We start from the raw sequence: 21,500 nt of genomic DNA, 5'->3' as shown, positions 1-21,500 counted from the left end.
ATCAAATCACCAGGACGCCACCAACTGTATTGTCAAAGACCAAATAAAAAGCTTCATGAACTCTCCATCAGCAATATAATACTTCCTGGCCTAAGCAAACATAGACCTAGCATATGAATTGTGAAGGGATTTCGCATTAGCCTTAACGGCTTCCAATGGCTGAAGCAGAAACCCCTAAAAAATACATGTCTCCATAAAGTTGCCTTTATTGGATCTAATTCTGTTCGGTTGAAGACTGCAATCTCCTTCCTGGGCACCCTTCTCGGCCCCATAATACATTTCTGTGACCTCAGCTGGAGAGAAGACCTCAGAGAGACAGAAGAGACGGAGTCACCCGTGACCTCACTGGGTGCCTCTCCCTCCCTCTGGTAATATTGCTGCTTCTGTATCTGACCACGTGATCCACTCAGACCACCTCACAATTGTGAAGGTATGTGGGGTCATTCAATCACAGACTCGGGCTGAGAAAGCAAGACCAGTCATCCTTCAGTGAGAAAAAAATAATCGGGCACCTAGCATCTTAGAAAACCCAAGCTCCGAGTCACTTAGATAAAGTCTCTTCAGAGCTACTGAACCCTTGAGCATCTGTGGTAGCAGAAAAGAAAAATAAGGCAAGAGAGAAAACAGCCTGCAAATATACTGCAAAGAAGAAATGCAGGAAGGATGCACAAAACATGCTCTCAGTGTCTTCCGTTAATGGAAACATGTACCCTGCTTACAACACTCATTGAACTTCTCACAGCCCTCTTCCTCCCCACCCACAGAAATGTAAGAATGCAACCAGCACCCACCCCCCTACACACACGCACACACACAAAGAAAGTATGGCTGAAAGAAGAAACGGTGACTGAATTTTCCAAGTTTTAGAAAGTGCCTGCCCCATCCCCAAAAGAAAACTCAATTCATAGCAAGCTACCACTCCCAAACAAATCACTCCTGTGCTTTCCTCTTCTGATGATAGGACTGCCCTTGCTCCCAAAACTTGGGAACGGAACTCCACCCTCCCTCCCCAATTCCAATGCCACACACAAAGCATCATGGCCTTTTGATCTACAGGTTGATGTACAACCTCCACTCTTTCTCTAGTCCACGCATGCAGGCTTACCCCAGTGTGGTCATGGTGACAATGGTATACCAAAAGGAGGCAGGGATGCTCGTGAACTTGCTGGCCGAGGAGCCCTTCTCAGCATAAAACATCACAGTGGCAAAAATGATGATGGCCATGGTGAGGGAGAAGAGCAGGAAGCCAAGTTCAGAGGCACAGCTCTTCAGTGTGTAACCCAGGATCCGCAAGCCCTGGGAGTGGCGGGAGAACTTGAAGATCCTGAAGACGCGGAAGACCCGGAGCGTGACAAAGGCGCCAGACACGTCCTCATTGTTGGTCATGACCAGACCGATGTAATACGGCATGATGGCCACCACGTCAATGATGCTCATCACGCTGCGGATGAACCGGTAGCGGCTGGGCGCCGCGAAAAGCCGGAGGAGGTACTCCACCGTGAAGATCATGACGCAGGCAGTGTCCAGGCAAAAGAAGGCCACCGAGTAGCGCTCTCCACATGGCAGCTCCTTGCTCCCTGGAACCGTGCCACACGGCACCGTCTCCACCACGTTGGTGATGACGGAGACGGCAATGAAGAAGCCAGTCACATAGTAGAAGACCAAGGCCAGCGTGCTGGTGTGGGGGTTCTCGAAGGCCCGCCACATGGTCTGGCGGAAGCTGAGCGAGGGCATGGACTCCTGGTTGTTCTCGGAATCGTTGTCGTCCATGAGCCGCTCGGCGTTCTCCCGCTTGCGGTCTTTGTACTCCTCATAGCAGCAGTCTCCGATGATCTCGGGGAGGATGCCATAGAAAGCCAGCTCATCGTCGTAGGCCGAGATGCACTCGTACCGCGGGTAGTGTAACTTCCCCGTGCGGTAGAAGTTGAGGACGCAGCGGAACACTTCTGGATCCCGGTCAAAGAAGTACTCCTTGGTGTCCTCATTGAAGAAAAACTCCTTCTCCGTGCTGCCCAGCAGGGTGTCTGGGTAGCGCTCCAGTGTGGTCCGCCAGGTCTGGAACCTCCGCCCACTCACGTTGAGGATGATCAGTTCATCCTGCCGCTTGTTCTTGTCGGCTGGGGCAAGGGGCATGGGGCAGTTGGCCACTGGCATCCACCCAATGGCTGCAGCCCGGGCAAAAGGCAGCCAGGCTGCAACTCCAGCCGCCATGATGACTCCAGCTCTTGGGCCGGCAACTGTTCAGACACTTTGCACACCAGCTTGGAGTTAGTTCAGCGATCCCTGGGAGACGGGAAGAAAGAGCAGGGAAGGAGGTGAGTCCACGATTGGTCCGCAGGTGGGAAATGAGACACAGGAAACAGTCATTGGCAAAAAGTCTCAAAGGTGAATTAATTAAACTGTGAAAAATCACCACCCAAGAAAGAACAAACCCTTGGATCCTTATCCATCCTTCCTACATGGGGAGAGCACCTAGTGCGGGGCAGTGCATGCAGTGTGGGATCACTAGGTGTTGCTGACTGCTTGACAAATTGTCAAGTTCCGAGAGGGCTCGGGAGCATTTGGAGGGAAAGCCTTTTTAGCAGGAAGATCTGCGAAGACACAGGTAATAATCAGCTCTGAAAGGTTATGGCATTATTACGAATTTAAATTGGGAGAGGGTAAATGAGTTCTCATTAAACGAATTTAAAAGTGGGATAAACATGCTAATTTTTATTTCTCTCTTCACCCACCAGTGCAATCAGGGATAAGGTGTGGATGAAGGTGATCAAGTAAACGCGTTCTTTCTACTCTACTCCTTACTGGTAAGGAGGAGGCTGGGGCTATCCAAAACAACAACAACGACAGCAAAAACCCATTGCCATCGAGTCAATTCCGACCCATAGTGACCCTATAGGACAGAGGAGAACTGCCCTATAGGGTTTCCAAGGAGTGCCTGGTGGATTTGAACTGCCGACCTTTTGATCATTACGCCACCACGGTTTCGTGGGGCTATCCATTCAAGAAAATTCTGAGATGGAAGGTGACTACAGTAGGCCCAGGCTTGCTGATGCTCTGACCCCAAGTCCCATGGAGAAGGCTATCCTTGCTGTGATGCTACTCTGTGGGACACGCGGCCAGCACTGCTTTACCCAGCAACCTAGTACCCAATGACAACCCTCAGAGCCCTGATGGGAAGATGTGGGAGAGGCTGTGCGGCTGGGAAAGGCCCTTCCCTGACTCTGTGGGAGTCTTGGTTTCTAGGTTCACCTGACTTCCATGCACTGTCCCTCTCCAGAGGAAGCCAATCCAGGCTCCCTCCCATCTCCAGATCCTCACCTCCTGTAGCCATCCATCTGCCCACCGCTTGTAACTCCCTCAGGTTATGTAACAATACTTTTCTCCTTCCCATGCCAGCCTCTCTCACCTGACCCCCACTCCACCCTTGGAGATTCCTCTAGAGTTGGGCCACCTTCCCCCTTCACCCCCACGTCTACTAAACCCTTCTCCATCATCCGTGTGCATGGAGGGAATGATGGCATGAAGAAGTATATCTAGCTTTGAGAAATAGAGTTACCTTCCCAAATCTGGCTTTTAAGAGATGATAGTCAAATGACTCTGCAGTCCCCAAATGTACACCATCTGGGGGAAGACATGTGCTGACTCAGAAACACATGTAACAGCAATGGGAACTGGTTTGGGGTTGGCACAGTCTTTTCCACCAATTCTAAACTGATCACCCAGAACAAGTCCTAACTCAGAATTATATGGACCCTCTGAAATACAACTGGTTGGACCCTAAGTTTAATTAACGAGATAGAGGTGAGTCTTGGAATTTCTTTCTGTTACACAGACTTGTTGAAATGGGATTTGATCTTCATCTCTCACTGTAAACCCCCTCACCTTCTCCTAAGTCCCAACTTCTCTTGGTTTCTCAAATCTCTACTACTGGTCCCTCCTCTTACTCCTGAGCTGCCACTGGGCTTTCCCACCTGGCTGCTTCTGAAACTGGACAGGATTAAATCAAACCTACCTCCTTGCAACAAGCTGTTCTTTACCTCTTGCTCATGACATCCCTGACCCCAGACCTGTCACCTTGGCCATCTTCCTCATTGTCCTACCAAACAATGAGATAATATATCCTATTGCCCTTATTAAGGCTTAGATTTCCTCAGGCCTTCCTTCCACTGGCCTGCTTGTCCCCCATCCATCTCCAGCCTATTTCTCCTGTTCCACTGAAATCCATTCTGCTCAGAGTAAAAACTCACCCATTGCTGTCTAGTTGATTTCAACTCATAGTGACCCCATAGGGTTTCCAAGGCTGTAAATCTCTACAGAAGCAGACTGCCACATCTTTCTCCTGCACAGCCACTGGTGGTTTCGAACTGCCAACCTTTCAGTTAACAGTCGATTGGTTTAACCACTGTGCCATAATCTCCCTAAAAGAAGGTCCTGATTGTGTGCTCCCCTCCCCACCCAGCCTTCAAAAGAAAATTCAAACTCCTTGGCCTGGCATTTTAGCATTTCCACAAACGGATTCTGGCTTAAGATTCCAGATTGATGTCCCATGCACATATCTCAGCCTACAGCAACAAGACTACAGACCAGCTCATGTACAGAATCCCTGACGTCTGCCTCTTCACTCTGTCTAGAATATTTTTCCCCTTCACCCCTCCTATCTGAATCCTACCTGTTCATCAAAATGCCACTCTGTAAGGATGCCTCCTCCTCTCCTCACTGTGGGATTCGCTCCTTCCTTCGGGCTCTTTGTTTGTCCCTCTTCTCTAGCACCTATCACCCTCTGGCCTAGATTGTTGTCGTCATTGTTAGCTGATGTTGAGTTGGCCGCTGACTCATGGCAACCCATGCCCAACGGAACAAAATGCTGCCTAGTCTTGCACTATCCCCATAATCGGTTGCAGATAGGACCATCGTGATCCATGGGGTTTTCATTGGCTAATTTTCAGACCTTTCTTCCTAGCCTGCCTTAGTCTGAAAGCTCCACTGAAATCTGCTCAGCATCATAGCAACAAACAAGCCTCCAGTGGGTCATGGGTAGTGGCTATGCGTGCAGTGCATTGGCCAGGACTACAGATACTTTATAAATGTCTTATCGACAACAATGGCTAAAAATAATTGAACTTTTACTCTGTGACAAGCAATGTATTCAATGCCTTCCATGGATTTAATCCTCACAGCAACTCCAGGAGGAAGATTCTATCATGTCCCATTTCATAGATAAGGAAAACTAAGGCTTAATGAAATGCAGCAGTTGGCCAACCCAGAAGAACACAGCAGGGATTCCAGCTCAGGCAGTCTGACCCCTGAAGCATTTCACTATACCACTTCTCAAGGTTTCCCTGTAAATGAAAAAATAGCAGATGGTGTTTATTCTGGGCTGACTTTGTGCCAGGGACAGTGCCATTCTTCTGCTTTCCCCGTCCCACACAAACTCTTAAAGAGCAAAGGCCATGATGCCTCAATTTTTATAACTCCCCTGGTGATGCAGTAGTTAAGAGCTTGGCTGCTAACCAAAAGGACAGCAGTTCGAATCCACCAGCTGCTCCTTGGAAACCCTACGGGGCAGCTCTACTCTGTCCCATAAGGTTGCTATGAGTCGACTGCAACGAGTTTTTTTGGTTTAATCCAGGAGGTAGCACAATGCATCACATCCAGCATGTGCTTAAACTGGGAATCCTAGTTTGCTAGACCCATTTGCATTCCATCAATTTTACTCCACGCCTTGCTAATGTATTTCAGGGGTTTTCAAGCATGGTAGTTCTCTCTCCAAACAAACAGTAAACTCTAAAGGCAGATCTGAATCAGATGACTCCAATTCAAGTGTCTCTCCCTTTGACTACACTGTGACCTCAGTCAAATTTTTCTCATGGAGCTGATCTCTGCCTCAGTTTCCCCATGTGCATGCTAAGAGGAATAACTGCAGGTCCCTCTGCTCCCGTTCAGATGCTACAGAAAACAACAGGAATGACACTGACATCCCCCATAAATGTTACTACTTGGAGAACAGAAAAACAGAGCACAGGCCTGATTATGTAAACCGATGCAAGAACTAGGGGCTCATTTATCTGCAGCAGGGGGTAATCTACTGATAGGAGGTTTGGGAACACATTCTGTGCATTCTATATCTTTTTTCAAGAAATGTGCCCTGACAGTTCACTAACTACACGTTCTTTAATTTAGGTGACTAGAATTGTTAATCTCTCAGCATTAAGTGGCAAGGGAAGTTTGGAAAGCAAGCCTACAATTTAAAAACTAGTCATGGGTAACTCCAATTCAGATTTAATTAACATTTACGGAGCAATGAAAATGCTCTGGGCACTGATCTACGCACTTGTCCAGACCGCATGTCATCAAATCCCTGCAAAATCTTATGACGTAGGTATTTTCGCCTACAGGTTTCAGATAAAGAGACTGACTGAGACTCAGCCACTTTCCTTCAAAGTGACTAAATTCCATGGATATAGGACTCGGCTGTGATTCAAATGGAGTCCCTGGGTGGGACAAATGCTTAAGTGCCCAACTACTAAACAAAACGTTGGTGGTTCAAACACACCCAGGGCACTTTGGAAGACAGGCCTAATGATCTGTTTCTGAAAGGTCATAGCCTTAAAAACTCTTCTCTGTCTACATGGGGCTGCCATGAATCGGAACTGACTCGACAGCAACTGTAACTGGTATGATTCCAATAGATAATTGATCAGCTCACTGCCAAATGGCTTCCCTGACCTAGTATAGCTAACGGTTGATGCTCCTGACAGAGAAAACAAGATGCAGAAACTCCTCTTCCCCAGATGGCAAGGTGCACTAGGCAAGGAGTCAGGAGAATTGTAGTCTCAGTGCTATCCCAAACCTGTCACTCCCAGGGCCTCTGTGTCCTCATCTGTAAAATGACAGAACTGTAGTTTTGGATGCCAGAAAACAACAGGAATGAGACTTACTTGTGGAAAGAGCCCTTGGGCTCAAATTATCCTTGAGTTTACGGGATCCAGGATATCCAAAATATAGCCCTAGCCTAGTCCTCTCTCCTTGACAGTCGCCCATGCAAAGTGGGAAGAGAGCATCTGCGTTTGTTGCCGTGCGGACGGTGTGAGCCTGAGCCTCATCTTAGCAAAGTGAGTTCTGAGAATTCCTGATGAGGCTCGTGCCCAGAACAGGGTACACAACCCGCGTCACTCAGAACCCACAGCAACTGGAAGCCTGGTCCACTCACAGAACCCCTGGCCACCCTCCTGGAGAGTAAAGAGGGCTCCCGGGCCCTTGACCTCTGAACCTTGATGTAGTTCGCTGCTGTTGAGTCGGCCCCAACTCATGGTGACCCTGTGCACAGTGGGATGGGACCACTGGGATCCACAGGGTTTTCATTGGTTGATTTTTGGACGTAGATTGCCAGGCCTTTCTTACTAGTCTGTCATGGCCTGGAAGCTCTACTGAAGCCTGTTCAGCATCCAGCAACACACATCCTTCACTGAGGGATAGGTGTTAGCTGTGCTTGAGGTGCAATGGCCGGGAATCAAACCCAGGTCTCCAACATGGAAGACAAGAATTCTACCACTGACCCACCACTGCCCTCTCTGACACTTAATATCCTTTATCCCAGACTGGGGCTCAGACAGTCAGGACCTTGAGGGACTTTGAGTAGCAAAGAGAAAGAGACCCCTGAGCCAGGAGACATCCCGAAGAACCTTGCTTGGGCCAGACACGTAACTCTGCACCCTGAAAGTCCACCCCCTTTACCCTTCCACTCTCCTGGTGCTGCTCCCCTCTGACTCCCAAGCTTCAAAGGCTACTGCTGCCCCTGTCACGCTGAACCCATTGCCTGACTCTCCACCCCACGCCAATCCTCTCTTCTCCAAGGGCCACAAGTATTTTACAAACTGCTTTCAGATGAATAATTGAGAGCTCAGGGGAAGGAAAAAATAGCCCCTCTCTATCACAGAAGCCTCTGGTCCCAAGGCCAAACTGTTACCCCATGCATTAATTCAGGACAATCTTCCCAAAGAAGGCCAGTCAAGCACCAGGCTGTCACCCGAGACTCAGGCCTTGCTAGAAAGTACAAAAAGGAGCAACTGCCCCATTGGCTACTCTGTGTGTATATCGTGGGGAGAGGCAGTGGGGGAGAAAAGGGTTTGGGGTCCGGGGATAAGCAAGGGGAGAAAAAGTGTCCTGCCAGATAAAATGACCAAGGTCATGCGAGCATACCCTCCACACAGCCCTGCAGGCATGACCCGGTTTGAGTAGGGCTTCTCCAGCAGTTCACATGGCAGTGCTTGCCCCCGACGAGCACCAACACCTCCTGGAGCCGGCCTGGGTATAAATTCCTGCAACAGGCACAACAGTGCGGCCCCATTTCCAGCCAATGGCACTGCACATGCCTCAAATGCCAAGGTTTTACTAGGACGTGGACGCCTTACAAATGAAAAATCAGAAGCTATTTTTGTTTTTGGCAGAAGAGTTTGACAGTGGGAAAGATGTAGGGGGAGACTGGGGAAGAGGCATTTAAAACAGGTGAGTTCCGAGATGATAAAGGGGAAAAACATTGGGAAAGGAAAACATTCCTCCCCTGCTGAAAAAGTCAGCTGCCCCATGAAACAGAGCGACCAGGCAGCCTGTCCTGAGGTTCAACACCTAACCTGAGCATAGGCTCTAGACAGCAAAGCACCACGCCACAAGCAATTGCCCTTCAATGACCTCAGCAAACTGATGGGGGTAGAGAGTCTCCAGAAACTTTAACTTTCCACAATTTTATATTACATCCTTTAGCCCAGAATGGGGTCAGTCTAGGGGCAGGGGAGGGCCAGGATGATTCAGGGGGCTTTCTCCTGTCCACAGGGTTTGCATAAACAGGCATGAAACTGCAGGGTGAACCAGGCCCAGGATCTTGATGCACAGGCCTGGGACACACACAGAGACCTTCTTCTCCCACAGTGCCACTCCCAGGCTGGCCAGGGCACTTTTCTGAACTCTTTTTCTGCAGCTTCCTCAACAGCAAAAGAGAACACACTACTAATCTCTCTTCCCCTGGGGGTCCCTTGTGTATGTACTTGCATTTTGTTGCATTCAAGTAGCCAGACATGGAAAATCAAACACATCAAGGGAGAAATGCACACTTGCTTTGCATGGAAGTGGTGCACGCCCAGCGCCCTTTCTGCAGACATTAAACATCCAGGTGCCCTTTAAGTAAAGGTAATCTGTCTAAAAGGCATAAATTTAACCATTAGGTACATTCATGCAAAATACCAACGTGCACCACATAGCAACGCATCCCCGGTCTTAGGAACAGATCACATTGTGCCTAGGACCACGGGAAAGTTCAGACGCCCTCTCCTAAGAAATACGGCGGAGCTGTCCTTTTGCTGTAAGATTTCTGATCCGGAACCTCAGCCTGTTGCTAACATATCAGGGCTGCCCGGGATAAAAGCTGAACATCTTGGACTTGATTCATGTGTCAACACCAAGCAAGCACAGGAATTTAGATGATTCCAGGTAACTTCTCTGCTCAGTCCTCTCCGCCCCCCACCTCCAATGTAAACACGTCGCAAAGTGAGTCTTCCGAACCCCTCTCCCCCAGGCCGCGTCGGCCTCCGGTGTCATTTAGAGACCTTTCCCAGAGCTCGCGGGGTAGAAGCGGCGTCGGGCAGGACCAGAGGTGCCGGCTTCCAGCCTCTGGTAGGCATACCGCCGGCTCGCCGGGCTGGAGAACTTTGCGAAGCGCCCCAAACCGCTCTCTGCTTCCACCCTCAGCCATTTCTCTTCTCTCCTCACAAAGAGCGGGGAACGGAGCAAGCCGTCGCCACCTGCCGCCAGATCCCGGGGCGCTGCCTCTGGCACCCCAGAGGGAAGGCAGGCCAATGGAATGAGGGCAGAGGTTCACACCCCCACCCCCAAACCTCACACCGCCTTACTGTCCGGAGGTGTCTCCAGAGCCTGAGGGAATAGACGCCCCCGGGCCGACTGCCTGCTCCCCAAAGCCGCCGGCCCCACCCCCAATTCTTCCCGAGCCCCAGCGCCCACCCACCCAGGCGCGGGGGTGGGAGGGTGCCGCGTGGGCAGCTGGAGCAACAGGCGTGGGAGCAGCGCTCCTCGCACTTCCTGGTTCCAAAAGGCTTGGTCGGGTCCCTCTTACCTTCTGCAGAGAAAGCCCCGGGCCCCGCGCCCGGCGCGCACGAGGAAGCTGCGTCCGGGAGCCCGGGGCCGCGGAGGCGCCTAGCGTCCAGCAGTGCGGGGAAGCGCCAAGCAGCCGCCGCTCGCGCGACTCCTCGCCAGCGAAGTCTCGCTTGCTCCCTCCCTCGCTCGGTCCGTTCGTGCGTCCGTCCGTCCGTGGATCCCTCCCTCCCCCGCTGCCGCCGCTCCAGCCCTGGCTCAGCGCGTTCCCTCCCCGCTTCGCCGCTTCGCTCGCGGGCTCGCAGGCTCCCTCGCTCGCTCCCAGCCCCCGCCACTGCCGGCGCCGCGCGGAGCGGAGCCCGGCGGGCCACCGGCTGCCTGGCGAGGTCCTTCTCCCGAGGGGGGAGGTGGTGGGGGCGCGGCGCGGGCGGGGCGGAGAGGAGAGTCCGGGGGAGGCGGTGAGGCTGCGCCCTCGGCTCCCTACGGATCCCCGCCGCCGAGCAGCCCCGGGCCGGGCACGAGAGAGCGGAGCCGCCAGGCAGCAGAGGGAGAGATAAGGAGGACCCTGAGCCTAGCCGCGGGAGGGTGCCCAGGGCGAGGGCGTGCGAGGGGGAGTGACTCTGCGCTCGAGGGTGTGTGTGTGTGTGTGTGTGTGTGTGTGTGTGTGTGTGTGTGTGTGTGTGTGTGTGTGTGTGTGTGTGTGTGTAGCGGGGCGCGCGCGTGAGCGGGGGGTGGGGGGTGGGGAGACGAAGGAGAGGTTGGTGTGTCTCCCCGGCCGAGTGGAGGAATCCTAGGATGTGCCTGGAGGTGGCAGAGTGTGCCGACGCGGGTGTGAGCGCGTGTGCTGGCGAGGGTGGGCACCGAGTTGAGCGTGGCAAGGTGAGCTTGGCTTGGGGGTGGGGGCGGAGTGGGGTGTATGGCGTGAGCGAGAGCTCGGAGGCGTGTGTGGCTGGGGACCGGGAGAGAGGTGACAAGGGAGCTTCGGCGTGTGCGCGCGTGGGGTATGTGTGGACCTAGCTGATGCTCTTTCTCACTGACTGTCCATGCGGCACCAGCTCCTGCTTTCGACCGAGCCCGGCTACCTGCGGAGGTGGAACCGGCCTCCGCGCTCGCTTCCCGGCTCGACCCGGCTCAGCTCCATGTGCCCGGGCTGGAGTGCTCCCAGGGCGGGCACTGACTGCCCTTACCCCAAGTAAGAGCCACTCTCTTCCCAGAGCGCGAGAGGCCGCGGCCGGAAGGTTGGGATTCGCTCTCCTATCCCGCCATGTGTATCAAGTACCCAGAATCTAGAGTCCGGACTTGAGACCGTAAACTCTCTTACCCAAGCCCTTCCTCCTAGAACCTGCCCAGCCACTTGGTCATTCCCAGAAGCCCATGGATTCTCGCTGCCCAGTGCCTCCCCCCGGTCTGGGGGCGAGAGGTCTGCATATGCCCACAGATCCGAGCTGATGGAGCCCCGAAACATCCCGGGGAGAGTGGTATCCAGCACAGACTCCCACTCTCCCAGCTACGGCGCGCTGAGGGCACAGTCCCCGCGACTGTGCCGACCCGCGGCTTCAGCTTTCCTCCTGTCTCCGGCCTCTGTGCCCAGAATTCTGGGATCTCGACCTGGCTTTCCGGAGGCGAGGCATCTCCGCGCCTCAGCAGGGGCCCGGAGTGCTTGGCTCGAACAATTATGGCTGTGGGTGTCCAGAGGCGCGTGTGCCAGAAATCGAGACCGAGAGAAAAGCCAAGCGTGCGCTGACAGGGAGAGTGCGTTTGAAAGGGCAGTTCTAGCCCAGGAGCCAGCAAAGAACTAACCTGAGTCAAAAACGGGGCTTCTGGCTTGTGAGAACCCCTAGTCCTGTTCAAAATGAAGGAGGCCTGAGACCCCATGAGTGCCTGGCAGCTGAGAGCCCCCTCATCCACCCCTCTCTCCAGGGCCTCTTTTCCGTGTGCCAGTCTGAAAGGTGCACAATTGGTTCTTCAAGAGGTGGGCGTGGGCTCCATTAGCTTTTGCCAGGAGTCCCAGGGCTGTGTGGGATTTACATACCGATTTGCATACAGTAATAATGATTAACAACACTGCCACTCCCTGGCAGACAGGGAAAGAATTCAGGGAAGGCCCTGGCACTGCTCCCACCTCCTTCTTCCCTTCCCTCTGGGAAGAGCTAATTTTCTAACAACTGCCAACCTCCGGAGCTGTGGTGCCTCTGACTTGTGGGTGGGCAGGTCCTGGAAAAGGAACTTCCCTTTAGTTCTCCACTTCCTTGTCCACCCTGGGAGAGTTAAAATCCAATGTTTTATTCCTGCCCAGGTTTGAACTCTTGTATGTTCATTCCCACCTTTGTTTTGCATCTTGAGGGTAGCTGAGGGGCTGATCTGCCCTGAAACTCAGAGCCTTCCAGGGACAGTTAGCTGGGGACCTTGTTCCTCCCCTGGGAGGAATCAACTAATGGGTCAACTGTGGCCCTGCAGGCCTGGTGTTAGCCCTATTTGGGGTCAGAGGACTGAGTCAGATGGCCCCTTGCACTCCTTCCAGTCACCATCTCATGGCTTGAGTGAACTAGATGGGGGCTGTTCTCTCCCTTTTGGTCAGAAGGTCTAGGGGAAAACATGGAAGACTTGGATTTCTAGTCTAAGCCAGTGTGGTTTTTGTTTACCAGCCCTTACTACAACAAGGTGACCTGGAAAATAAGACAAGCGATGGGGAGGAAGGAGGCCCCTTGATGTCCGGATGGAAAGGAGCCTCTGTCTGCCGTCTGGGAGAGGCTGTCCCTCCCTGACAGCCCCAGCCCTCCAATGCATCTTCCCAGCACTGTCTGTCCTCTTCCTTCCCCCTCTCTGCCTCTGGCCCAGCCTGGCCGGGATTTTCACTTGCTTTTCCCCCATGACACGGCCGCTTTTCCTTTAACTCTCAGCTTCTATTTAAAAAGCTAATTTGGGAGCTTGTCGATGCTCCCAATTCAGACATTTTAAATAGGAACTGAAAGTCAGGAGCTGCCAGGGCACTAGATTTCCACCCCTTGCCACCAGCACAGCCGAGGCACTGGCTCAGTCACTCCACTGGCCCAGGCCCCTGTGTCTGTGTTTCTGTGTGTGTGCTCACGAGCGCGAAGCTCAGGATGTATTTCGGGCTATCTTTTCTATTTAAAGACGGTGCGCTGTGGAAGACTGTTCTCTGTGTGCGTGTGTCCTTTGCAAGCTGTGCACACATGAGGATTCTTCTTTAGTCCTGTGGCTCTGGCCGCTATTTGCAGAGCTTGTCACTGTGTGGACACTGAGAGTAAGAGGCAACCCAGCTCGAAGGCAGCCGCCTCTTTACTGACATGCAAGGCTGGTGCATCTGTGCGGCTGTTTCCTAGGGCTCCTCTGCTTAGGCTTGCCCTTTGAAGCTGTGCCTCAGAGTCTCCTTAGGGTTGCTCCCACCATTACTGCTGTGGCTGTCCTACTTCAGCAATCTGCCCCATTGTGGGGCAGGAATTCGGGGGAGTGGACTTTACCTCTGGGAATTTCAGGCTTTCTACATTCAGGATGCTGTGTAATTTGGAGGTAAAAAGCAGATTTTGAGGAACACTGCCTGGGTTTGGACCTGCCTCTTCTGTTTACTAGCTATGCAACCATGGGGAAGCTACTTAACTTCTCTATTCCTTCCTTGGTTTCCTCATCTCTAAAATGGCAATAAATAATGCTATCTACTTTATAGGGTCATTGTGAAGATTAAATGAACTATCACAAAGCACTTTGAACAGTGCCTGAAATATGTAAAGTTCAATATAATTATTGGGTTTTTGTTGTTGAGGGGAGGAATAGCACGAGCAGAAATTGTGAAGAAACCTGCCTGGGGAGGAAGATGGATTTGTGGGTTGTCTATACACCACGCACTCATGCATATAACAATAAAAAGGTCAGGCCACAGCCCACAGTGAGCCAAATTCACCTAGTTGGGATGCTGATTCCTTGAATGGGAGCGGGGTGAGGGAGGGGCTGGAAAATGGCAAAAGCCCATGGGCATTTCCTACCCATTGCCATGGAGTGGATTCAGACTCATAGTGACCCTTGTAAGACAGAGTAGAACTGCCCTGTAGGGTTTCCAAAGCTGTAAATCTTTACAGAAATGAATTTCCATATCTTTCTCCCACTGAGGGGCTGGAGTATTTGAACTGCTGACCTTTTGATTAGCAGCCAAGTGCTTAACCACTGTACCACCAGGGCTCCTTGGGCATTTCCTAGGGACCAATTTTATGGTGGAGGAGTGAGTCCCAGGACCCCGGGTTTCCACATGGACCCAGCCTCCCTTATTTACCTGCCTCACAATGCTGGCCAGGCAAGGCTTTATGAGAGTGGAGCTCCAGAGAAGAACTCAACAGAGGTGGCCCCTCATTCTCCTCTTAGGCTTGTGGTCCTCTTGTGTTGATCCTGCCATTGCCTCCCACTCCTTATTCCTTATTCCTACAGCTGGTTTATGAGCATTTACTCACAGCCACCTTGGTTCCCGACAAGCTGAGGAAAGCAGTCAGGGACCCAGGAGGGCACTAATAGGAGGGGGAGCTCTAAAGGCTGAGCATAGAAAGGCTGCCCAAGGTGTTCACGGCTTCATCGAAGTGCTTGGATTGTATCAGGTTTAGCAACTTCAAATGGAGGAACCGCTACGTGCTGGACTCCTTGCTAGGTCTTCAGTAATCCTGCATGGTAGATGTTGTCACCATTTATAGATAGGAAAATTGAAGGTGGCTGTGGATAGGGATGCATACCAGGCCACACAGCTAGAGTGAAGCTCTGAACCCTCTTTCTTGCCACTACCAGGCTGCTGGATTTTTGCTCCTTGAGAGTAGGGTGGCCTCCTCAGTCAGATAGAAGGCCTGCTTCAACGGGACTCTTGACCTGGTTCTGTTGGCCTGTCCTGTGTTTGGCCTCCATAGGATAGGTATGGAGTTACGGCTCAGTGTGTCCAGCTTGGGGTTGCACCCTCTGAGTTTTCTTCAGGATGAAATCTGCCTGGGAAATCCCAAAGCTTGGTGGTTACTGGGCTTTCTCTGGTTTTTCAAGGTGAAGTTGGCGGTGGTATTGTAAATGGCAAAGAGTTTTGCTCAGTCCCGGAAGGCCAGGAGTTTGCCTGCTAGGTATTAGCCCAAATTGTTCATCTTGGCCAGGCGAGAATGTAGTACTCAACATTGGTGGCCTTGATGGCTGAATCCTCCCAACTCTCAGATGTTCCTGACGCCTTTCTGAGGCAGTGGGGGAAACCCTCATTTCCTGTAGCCCTCATCTCATTTGGGAGGCAACAGCTGCCTAGTTGGTCATCTCATTAGCCGATACCCTTAGACCACCACCACGACCAGTTGCTGTTGAGTTGATTCTGACTCATTGTGAACCATGTGTTGCAGAGTATATCTGAACTCCACAGGGTTTTCAAGGCTTTCAACCTTTTGGAAGTAGATCTCCAGGCCTTTCTTCCTAAGTGCCTCTGGGTGGGTTCAAACCACCAGCCTTTTGGTTAGTAGTCAAGCATTTAAACTCCCATGCTTAGACCAGTCATGGCAAATGAGAAGTCATCAAAGTTTTTTGGCTCCTGTTCAGCCCTTCCTATAGACCTTCTGCCAGCCTGGTGCCCGCGCTGACCAAGGCAGATCCTGGGAAGGCAGAGTCCTGGTGGAGGGCTTTCTGCTTGAGGGAGAGGCTAGGTACGGGAAAAGGAGGGAAGGGGAGATGGAAAAGAAATGTAAGAAAGTGAGGTAGGCACTAGGAGCTTGTGTGCTGATGTTCCCCAGGACTTCATCCGTGGTCTTCTTTGCTTCTCTATTTGCCTATTTCCTTGGAGAGTTTATCGTAGCCCATGGTTTCAGGTTCACCCAAGTGCTAATGACCCCTGTCCTGAGTCCTTCCTGACCCCTAACTATACCCTTTGCATCTCCATCTTTGTATACAGGTGCCTTTCTGCTTCTTCTCACCATCTGCCTTCAACCTTCCGCGGTCAATGTTTTCCTCTAAAAGAAAAAAAACCTGTTCTGATCATGTCATCTTTCTCACTTCCTTTCTGGCCTTTCTTTATCCATTCACTCATCTACACTTTTGTTAACTAGCACACAGACTTTTTCTTTGTTCCATGAACAAATTACATTTTTTCACATCTTCATGCCTTTGTACATGTTATACCCTCTTCCTCCACCACTTCGTATTTCCCTCTGCCTTCCTAGCCAACTTCCATTCATCCACAAACCTTAAATACCCAGCACAAAGATCACAAAAGAGGTGTTGATAAATTCTTCCTCCTCAGTCCAGGCTGAACTAACCATTCCACACTTTGAGTTCCTACAACCCTTCCTGCATACCTCAAATAAGGTTCTTTTGACTTGTATGGTCTTTAGTTGTCTGCATGATGGTCTCCCTCTCTGGCCTTTAAGGGGTTTAAGGCAAAGACTGTATTTTAGCCATTTTGGAATCCTAACTCAGTGCTTGAAACATCACAGATCCTCAATAAATTCACAGAATGAATTTAACTTTCATTCACATGGCTCTCTTAATTGTGTGCAGTCGAGAATTGGGAATGCATTTGTCATCTGGTCAGGCTCCAGGCCCTATCTAATTGATCTGAAGCACTAGCATGAGGACAGAGAGAAAGGATGAGTGTGTTCAATTTTTGCCCGATCCTAGATGAAAAGAGCCACAAAGGCCTCCTCCTCCACTGGGGAGGGAAGGAAAGGTTTTGGGATCTACAGCGTAAGCCCCAGTCAATGCTGCCCGCAGAGACCTGGCCGGTGTTCTTCTCTTAAACAAGAGTGGTTTGCAGGGAACACTTTCCTTTCCTTTCTGGCAGAACGTCAAACACATCTCCGGATTATCACCTTCTTGGGAACAGCTAGGATTCGGTCAGTTGGAAATACCCCTGGTTACCTGCAGCTGTGACTGCTCACCATAAAAACTGGCATGGGGGCCTGTCGAAAAGCCATTGGCCAAACAAACCCTGGCTTTGCTCAACAAGATGCCGAGACCAAAGTCACTGGATTACAAGTATAGAATTGTATGAAAAGTGCATCAGGAAATCTGGGGCTGTGGAGATTTAGTGGTGAGAACATGTGGAGAGCTTTGGCTAGACCTGGCTTCAAATCTTGGCTGTCTCACTTACCAGCTGCATGGCCTTGAGCAAACTGTTTTACTTATCTGATCCTCAGTTCCCTCACCTGTAAAATGGATATAATGTTGGCATCAATGCATAGGATTTTTGAGGATTGATTTAGATAATGCACACAACAGGTTTCTTATAAAAATGTTGGTTATTATCATAATACTGTAACTAAATCTGAAACCAGCTCTAAAATCTTGGACACAGCTCTCTGCAATGCTTCTTTGTAGAGAAGCTTGGACAGATCACCCAAGTTCTTTCCAGGTGATAATTTTTCATTCTGAGAACTCAGAGAATGTGTAAAATCAGAGAAGTTTGTTTCTAGATACTTTTTTTCAGTAGCCCCTCTTCCCAAAAGGCACTCTATTTACACAGCCTTGAGCTTCACAAGAACCTCTCTTCCCAGTCCTTCCTCGTCAGCAAGATCTGATAAAACCACTTAAATTAATGCATAAGTGACTATCCTATCTAGAGACACAATATCCACGTTCTAACAGGACAGAGCCTCAAGCCAAGGCAATGAAATGGTCTCAGTGGGATTTCATCCATCAGAGGAATAGGGGTCTTGGAGGGACAGGAGGTTCTTCCTGACTCTGCGGAGTCACGGTCCACTCATAAAATTGGCCTCATCGATGCAGCTATAAGCAACAAGGTGGGTGTTTCTGAATTCTGAAGCTCGAAAAGCAAGTCTTCAGTCTTTGCAAAAATGTTTTAATGAGGGCATTTGTGCCCGAGTTTTGGAACACAGCTCATGAGCACCAAGGCCCCTTCCAGCTCTGTGCACCTATGATATTCATACTCAAGTGCATTGCTTCTTCAGAACTCAGGGCTAGGGTTGGATGTTTTTGCCTCAGCTGGGTTTGTGGGAGACCCAGCTGCAAAATTGCTAATCGCTTTGGTGAGTCAACAAATAAAGACAGTCCAGCTACTGTCCCTATACGGCAAGGTCATGAGAGGATTCTGGACTTCTCTGCAAAAGGCTCGTTCAAGAAAGGTCCTTGTGGCCGTTAAAACAAAACAAAACAAAAAGTGTTATGGAAAATTTCAAACATACACAAAAGAAAAGAGAATTGTATAATATGCCTCATCGTTTAGCTTTGCTTATTATAAACTCACGGCCAGTCATGTCTCATTTATTCCTCATCTCCTCCTCCCCCAGATAATTCTGAAGCCAATCCCATACATCACATCATTTCATCTGTAAATATTTCAGTACTCGCACCCTCTTTATGGCCAACAAAATCTGTCTCTACAGGGGAGACCTCCCTCATTCATCCCCATGATACTAAGAATGTTTATTCAGGACACACATCTGAGCGCCAGGGGTGGTCCCTGGGTTAGGCAAGCTCAAGGGCTTACTGAATTCTGTCCACAGTCTGTCCTGTTCCTTGGGGAAGAAGGAGTATGCAGAAAATGCCTGTCAGAAGTGCTTCCATGTGTAAGGTTTGTCATGTCTGACAGGGCTGGTGACCAGTTACTATGATGAGACCCAGCCTGAGAAGCAAGAATCATAGTCTTGAATCCCCATGGGACTCAGCACTTTTCACATGCATTGTTTCATTTGGCCTTGACCAATTCTTATGTTACTCCCATTTTACAGGTAAGAAAATTAAGACAGCTAATAGGTGCCTGTAGCAGAGACTGACTAAATGCTAACCAAACTCATTTCCTCTTTTCTCTGGGCACAGCTAGATTACATTTCCCAGGCTCCTTTGCAGTTAGGATTGGCCATGTGACTGACTTTTGGCCAAGGTAACATAGGCAAAAGTGATTTGTGCCACTGCTACCGTTCCATAAAAAGCAGCCAGGGCGATCCTGCATGCTTGCTTTCTTTCCTCTGAATGGAAAGAATTTCAAGGACCTAGAGGACAGCACAAGGAGCCTTGGCAGTGCAACGGTTAAGCACTCACTGAACAGTTGGTGGTTCGAACCCACGCAGCACCTCTGAGGGAGAAAGACCTGGTGATCTGCTCCTGTAAAGATCACAGCCTAGAAAACCCTACGGGGGCAGTTTTACTCTGTCACATGGGGTCACTACAAGCTGGAATCAACTCAATGGCACCTAACAACAACAACACTAACCTAAAGGTTGGCAGTTCGAACCCACCCAGTGGTGCTGTGGAAGAAAGGCCTGTTGATCTGCTCACATAAAGATTACAGCTAAGAAAACCCTATGGAGCAGCTCTGCTCTGCAAAACATGGGGTTGCCATGAGTTGGAGTCGACTCCATAGCAACGGGTTTAGCTTTGGGTTTTCCTTCTGTAGGGACTCTACCCTTCTTCCTCAACTCTCTTTGGCTGACACCTTACACGTAGGGGTCAGCTTGGGAACACTTCTTCCCCCTGCAGGACTTACCTGTCCCTCAACTTGGGGCAGCCTTCCCTCCCTCCTGTCTCTCTTACTCCTGTCCTTACCCTGCTATAGACCATACCGAACTCAGAGTCATCCCTGGGGAGCAGATGTTTCCAGTTGCTTCAAGAATCAAAAGCAGAGACTGTCTTGTAGAGATTTTTCACAAAAGACTGACCCTTCTGAATCCTTCTAAATTATGTGTTTTGGTCCTTTCCTCCCCTCACGCCCCTCCCCCCCCAACACGTAGGTTTTCCATCCACTTAATTTCTCTGCAGAGTCACCAGGGAGGGAAATGGGGCTCTGTAAATCCGTCACAAGCTTTGATGCCCAGAAACCTCTGCTCCTTGACCCCAACCAACCACTTAGAACAAATGCCACTAAATCCTTGAGACATGCCCTGCCTCTCCCCCACCAGCCATCACATTATCGTCTGGAAGGGGGGTCTGATATACAGAATAGGTGTGGCAGTTACAGTCCAAACAGGCCCCAAGATGCACCATGGGTCTTCCCTTTGTTGGATTATTTTTATGGGGATCAGAGCAGATAGAGGCAGTGGACTCCAACGCCTGAGACAACATCTCAATAAATCGCCATGGCCGCTCTTCCAGGGCTCATAACCAGTAAATCAAATCTATTGAACAATACATTTACTGCAAATTTAAGAAGTTGTTCTTTCATTTTTTACGTGTATGTGTTAAATCATGCCCAGAGTCGTAAAGAATGGAGACAGCCAGGCTTTGTGTGAAAAAACAACCACCGCCACAACAAAAACACAACTACATCCTTAAAGATGTTAGAAGATTCTTTGGCCTTTGATAATAAGAGAAAGAATCCCCTTTCTGATGGCTTGGAGCGGACCTGCTCCCACCCAGACTGACTGGAATCTCCAAAGTGGCAAGCTTGGCACATCTTAACTAATGCCAGAGTCTGTTTTGCAAATAGCAGTTCAATGTAAGCAGGCTCACTCTTCACTGCAGGTTCTTGAAGTGGACAACAAAAGAGACACGCGACAGCCTTCTTAGGGAGTGATAGTGATGCTTGCAGTGGTGGGATGGTGAGGAGGGATGTGAGGGGGAGCAAGTTAGGGATCGTTTTTCTGTAGGAAGATTCCTTTTACTTCTAATTTCACCCTATTCCAGTGCTATCCCTCTTTGAAGTCCAGTCCCTGGGTGGTGCAAACGGTTAACGTGAAGTCCACCCAGAGGCTCCTTGGAAGAAAGCCCTGGCCATCTGCTTCTGAAAAACCAGCCATTAAAAACCCTACAGGGCATGAGTTGGGGTCGTCTTGGGGGAAACTGATTTGCCTGGTGTTTTTAAAGTCCAGCTCAAGGTTGCCGTTTGACCATCTTATCTGCATCCCCTATGCCATCTAAATATTAATGCGGGGGGGGGGCCCTAGCCCAGAGCCTAGCATTCAGTAAACATTTTAATTGAATTGATAGGTCTTCATTTACAAATGTTAGCTCAACAAACACCTATTCATTTATTCATTTAACACATACTTATTGAATGCCCACTAATTGCTGTTCTGGGCATATGGTGGCGGACAAGATAGACCCTGCCTTCTTGGAGCTCCAGGTTTAAAGAGCAAGACAGACACTGAGAAAGTAATTTCAAGTGCCCTGAGAGTTTTAACTAGACGTTTAGGCTTACTTAACCTCACCCGGGGGGCCAGGAAAGGCCTGAGGGCTGAATAGAAGTTAGCTTTACAAATATCCTTTCGGTTAATTGTTGAAACAATCCCAAAAGATACATCTATTCCCCCTCCCCCCGCATTGTTTATTTATTTATTTTAGAGCAATTTCAGGTCTATAGAAAACTATAGACGAAGGACAGAGAATTCCCATATATACCTGCTTCTGCATGTTGTTTCTCCTATTAACATCTTGCATTCCTGTGGTACATTTGTCACAACTGACGAACCAATCCTGATGCGTTACTATTA

General features: G+C 50.1%; 1 protein-coding gene across 2 annotated transcripts in view; it reads right to left on the bottom strand.

The window, feature by feature from the left end:
- Nucleotides 1–2,241, bottom strand: part of KCND3 (potassium voltage-gated channel subfamily D member 3) — a 274,340-nt gene extending 272,099 nt beyond the window's left edge. For both annotated transcript variants that reach the window (XM_049880068.1, XM_049880069.1), the window contains exon 1: nt 1,106–2,241. In XM_049880068.1, the coding sequence (XP_049736025.1) occupies nt 1,106–2,211 (1,106 nt within the window). In that variant the 5' untranslated portion in view covers nt 2,212–2,241. The remainder of the gene's footprint in view (nt 1–1,105) is intronic.
- Nucleotides 2,242–21,500: the final 19,259 nt, after the last annotated feature.

The sequence above is a fragment of the Elephas maximus genome, chromosome 3 (genome assembly GCF_024166365.1).
Source record: "Elephas maximus indicus isolate mEleMax1 chromosome 3, mEleMax1 primary haplotype, whole genome shotgun sequence".
NCBI lineage: Eukaryota > Metazoa > Chordata > Mammalia > Proboscidea > Elephantidae > Elephas > Elephas maximus.
This window is presented reverse-complemented; position numbering and strand designations above follow the sequence as displayed.